We start from the raw sequence: 3739 nt of genomic DNA on the forward strand, positions 1-3739 counted from the left end.
AACAAACAAGGATCTCACAAAGACTAACAGGAAAAAACGAACCTAAATGCACACAGGACTAATCAAAGAAACAAGAGACAGGTGAGGAGGGAGGAGAAAACACAGGGGCACCAGGTGAACACAATCAGGAAATCAGGTAGGAGGGAACACAGAGACAGGAAACCAAAGACAGATCTAGGTTGCGTTCAGATAGTTTAAAAATCAGCTCCTAAGTTCTAACCCTATCTCCTATTCCTTGACCTCTGAGTGAAACGTCACGGGTTTAAGGGATAGTGGATAGGAGAATTCAAAAGGATTTAGGAGAAGAGACTGCTGTACTTTAGAGAATCAGAATGCACTTTCACTATCCGACGTGTTTATGATGCGCCAGCGGACGTCATTTTGTGCGTCTGCTGCTGTGGGGAAACTATGGAAACTACAGTTTTCTATACAGCGGACTACAACATGGATGTATAATAAGAACGACGGACTCATCTAGAGACTGCACTGTGCTCTGATGGTGTTGCTTTATGCTTTATGAACAACAGAGAAACATATTCTTCATGACCAAAGTTGAATTGAAATAAAAAAGTGAAACTTATGCTCATCACCCTCTCCCTCCAGTCCACATTAATACAAATGATCCCAATACGTATGATTGTATGATCTTAAAATCAATACAAATGTATTTATTATAAACGTTAGTCTTTAACACCATCACTGTGTATATCACCATTCAAACATCTTTTAAAAGTTGAACAAACCCCACACAGCTCAGTGAAATGTTGACTTTATTTGATAATTTCAGTAAAAACTAAGGTTCATATTTCTCTTTTTGATTATAATACTGATGAACGTTCAAAACAAAGCACTTTGGTAACTTACCACATACGTTTTAAAATGCTTAATAAGCACCGTAACTTTCATGATATAATTTCTCCGTCATAATCGTTTGTGTCCGTGAACGGCAGACTGTTGTGTGACGTCAAATGCTGCGGCTGCAAGGCATTGTGGGGCAGCATTTTCTCCTCTCCTTTCGGTTAGGGAGGTCCAGTGGTTCCCAAGCTAAAGGAGGTTATAAAGGAAGTTTGAAACCTCCTTTCCTATCATTCTAGAGAATTCAAATGGAACTTATCATGGCTGCCACTGGGGGACTTCCGGGTCATTTCACTCGGTTAGGAAGGTTCCTAAGCTAAATGGACTATTCGACTGCAGCCTCAGACAAGACAAAACACAACACAGACAGATTGTGACATAACTATCAGGGCTTATTTTTACAAATGTAAATCAGAAATCTTAACTGTAAAGTAATTATGATGTGTGCACTCACTACAATGACTACAAATGATTAATGTGTGTTTGAATGACTGTTTGTAAGTGTTTTACACTAGTGTGTTTTTACCATTTGCTTTCCACAAATAGTGACAACGTGTTGGTCACAGACAGAATTGCAACCACTGATGAAAGTCACAATGCATTCATTTTTTTAATAGCTGACCACCTGACACCCACATAAACATCAGCATTTTTGCCCTTCTGTTGTGAGTTGTGTGTTTAAAGCAGTTCAAACTCATCAATGACTCAGGCCAGTCACATATGAACCTGACTCATGTGTTTCTTGTGCCAATTGTTTAATTTCCCACTTATTATTAGAAAGAATGAGAAAAGCAGAGACAAAATGAAAATATTTGGCTTGTTTACAGCATTGCATCACAGTGAAGTAGACTGTGTGAAAGCATATGACCAACACAGAGTGGGCTGGTCCCTTCACTAACCTAATATGTCTTGAGGCATGTTAGAGCTGAGACCTCTGTTAGCTTCTACGAGCCTGAGAGTCACACAAGGAGCAACACTGTGCTCTTACAACTGCAAACATGGAATGAACTGAGAAAAATAACATAAACAGGACATCGTCAACAAAAAGGTGGGTGCATCTTTTTTCTTCTTTTGTTGTTTAGAGAAAATATTTCAATGCACAATAGTGTATTGGATAACTCTGCATCAACCCTAACTGGAACAGAATGCATTAGGGCTTCTCACACCACTTGTGAAATTATCCACTTAAATTCTTATATTTCGTTTTTTGCATGTATTATGTTGTTATTTTATGATCTGAACTATGCATGTACAGTATTTTATTGGATTAGTACATTGTTAACTATTTCCACGAACATATGACAACGTCTAAACTCATAATCACACCATCTACTGCTCTATAGTGTTGTAACAACTCCTTCTCTATTTTCTGACATTTTGACATAGTTACAAAACGTACTCCTACACAGTATTGTAATTGTGTTCCCATCATTTTTTGTGTAACAATTACTATTTCTAAAGTGTTTCTACAAACCACATTAACTGATTTCCCCCAAACTACATTAATGTAATTTGTATTCACTTGAAACAGAAACACGTCTATTTTCCCTTTCCTAAAGAGAGTAGTGCTCAGTCCTGTTACTGATCTTTATTGAATTGTCTAATAAGACTGGTTTAGAAACTATTGTACACATACTGCAACATTATCATATTTGGCGAGAATGAGGGTAAATTATTTTCTAAAACTAAGTCACACATTCTCCAATTCCAGGATAAGAAAAAGCTGCTCACTATGGAGCCAAAGGACAGTCCAATACCTCGATGGAGCCTGGGCTCCGGCTCTGGTCTACATTATGGCTCTTTTGTGAACAGTCTTTCATCCCTCACACCAAAGGCAGAGCAAACGGAGGAACCAGCCATATCACAGAGGCGCTCCTATATAGCTGTGGCTGTACTTTGCTACATCAACTTGCTCAACTACACAGAGCGGTACACAATAGCAGGTAAGTTGACCTGTTGTTGCCTTTTAACAAACACCATTAACTGTTTCTATGTTGGTTGGCTTAAATATAATGTTTGTTGTGTCCTATAGGTGTCCTTCCCGACATTCAGCAATTTTTTCGTATAAATGATGGTACAGCTGCACTCATACAAACAGGTATGAGGGTGCAGAAAACACTCTTACACATGCACCCATGTTTGGAATGTCCCTATTTGGCCCTGCATTACTTAACATTAAGTTATGAAACATGTGCTGTAAATGCATTTCAGAGAACTGTTGGTTATTGCGTGACATAAATATAACATTACATACACACATTTTGGTTTCTAAATAAGAAAAATCAATTGGTTAAGGAGTCAAGTTAATACAATATAAGAGGAATTCATTCTTATTAATGTACTTACAGTTTTCATCTGCAGTTTCTTGCTTCTGGCCCCTTTCTTTGGCTACCTTGGAGACCGTTACAACAGGAAATACATCATGATTGGTGGTTTGATTGTCTGGCTTGTGACAGCAGCCGGCAGCTCTTTTGTCACTGAGTCGGTGAGTGTTAAAATGAGGTGTCGCCACATACACTTTACAAGAAATACAAAGCAACGAGATCACAAGATGTCACTTGCAGCTAGTAGTTTAAATGTCTTCCTCTTTCATTTAACCTCATCATGCACTTACTCCTTAGATAGAATGCCCCTGTATATCAGTAAGTCAGGAAACAAAAAAATTGTTGTATGTTAAGAAGAACTTTGTTGTATTTGAAACTAAATCTTGATGAACTGCTTCTTTATGATCTAATGCTGTTTCTTGACTCTGGTAATGAGCCATACTTTTTTGTTGTTGTCTTTATTAGGATCCCCATTAGCACTAGCATGAGCATTGGCTATTCTTCCTGGGGTCCTCACACACTCAAAACATACATAAACATACATACAACAAAATTAAAAC

At 38.0% G+C, this 3739-nt stretch overlaps 1 protein-coding gene across 1 annotated transcript; it reads left to right on the forward strand.

Moving 5' to 3' along the window:
* Positions 1-1792: 1792 nt before the first annotated feature.
* LOC104943071 (protein spinster homolog 3-like) lies at positions 1793-3340 on the forward strand (the record flags this gene model as incomplete). The annotated part of the gene is made up of 4 exons (XM_010768395.1): positions 1793-1903; positions 2567-2798; positions 2888-2953; positions 3204-3340. Coding segments are annotated over exons 2-4 (414 nt in total), but the record flags the coding sequence as incomplete, so codon positions are not given.
* Positions 3341-3739: the final 399 nt, after the last annotated feature.

The sequence above is a fragment of the Notothenia coriiceps genome, unplaced genomic scaffold (genome assembly GCF_000735185.1).
Source record: "Notothenia coriiceps isolate Sejong01 unplaced genomic scaffold, NC01 NC01_scaffold00005641, whole genome shotgun sequence".
In the NCBI taxonomy this organism is placed as follows: domain Eukaryota; kingdom Metazoa; phylum Chordata; class Actinopteri; order Perciformes; family Nototheniidae; genus Notothenia; species Notothenia coriiceps.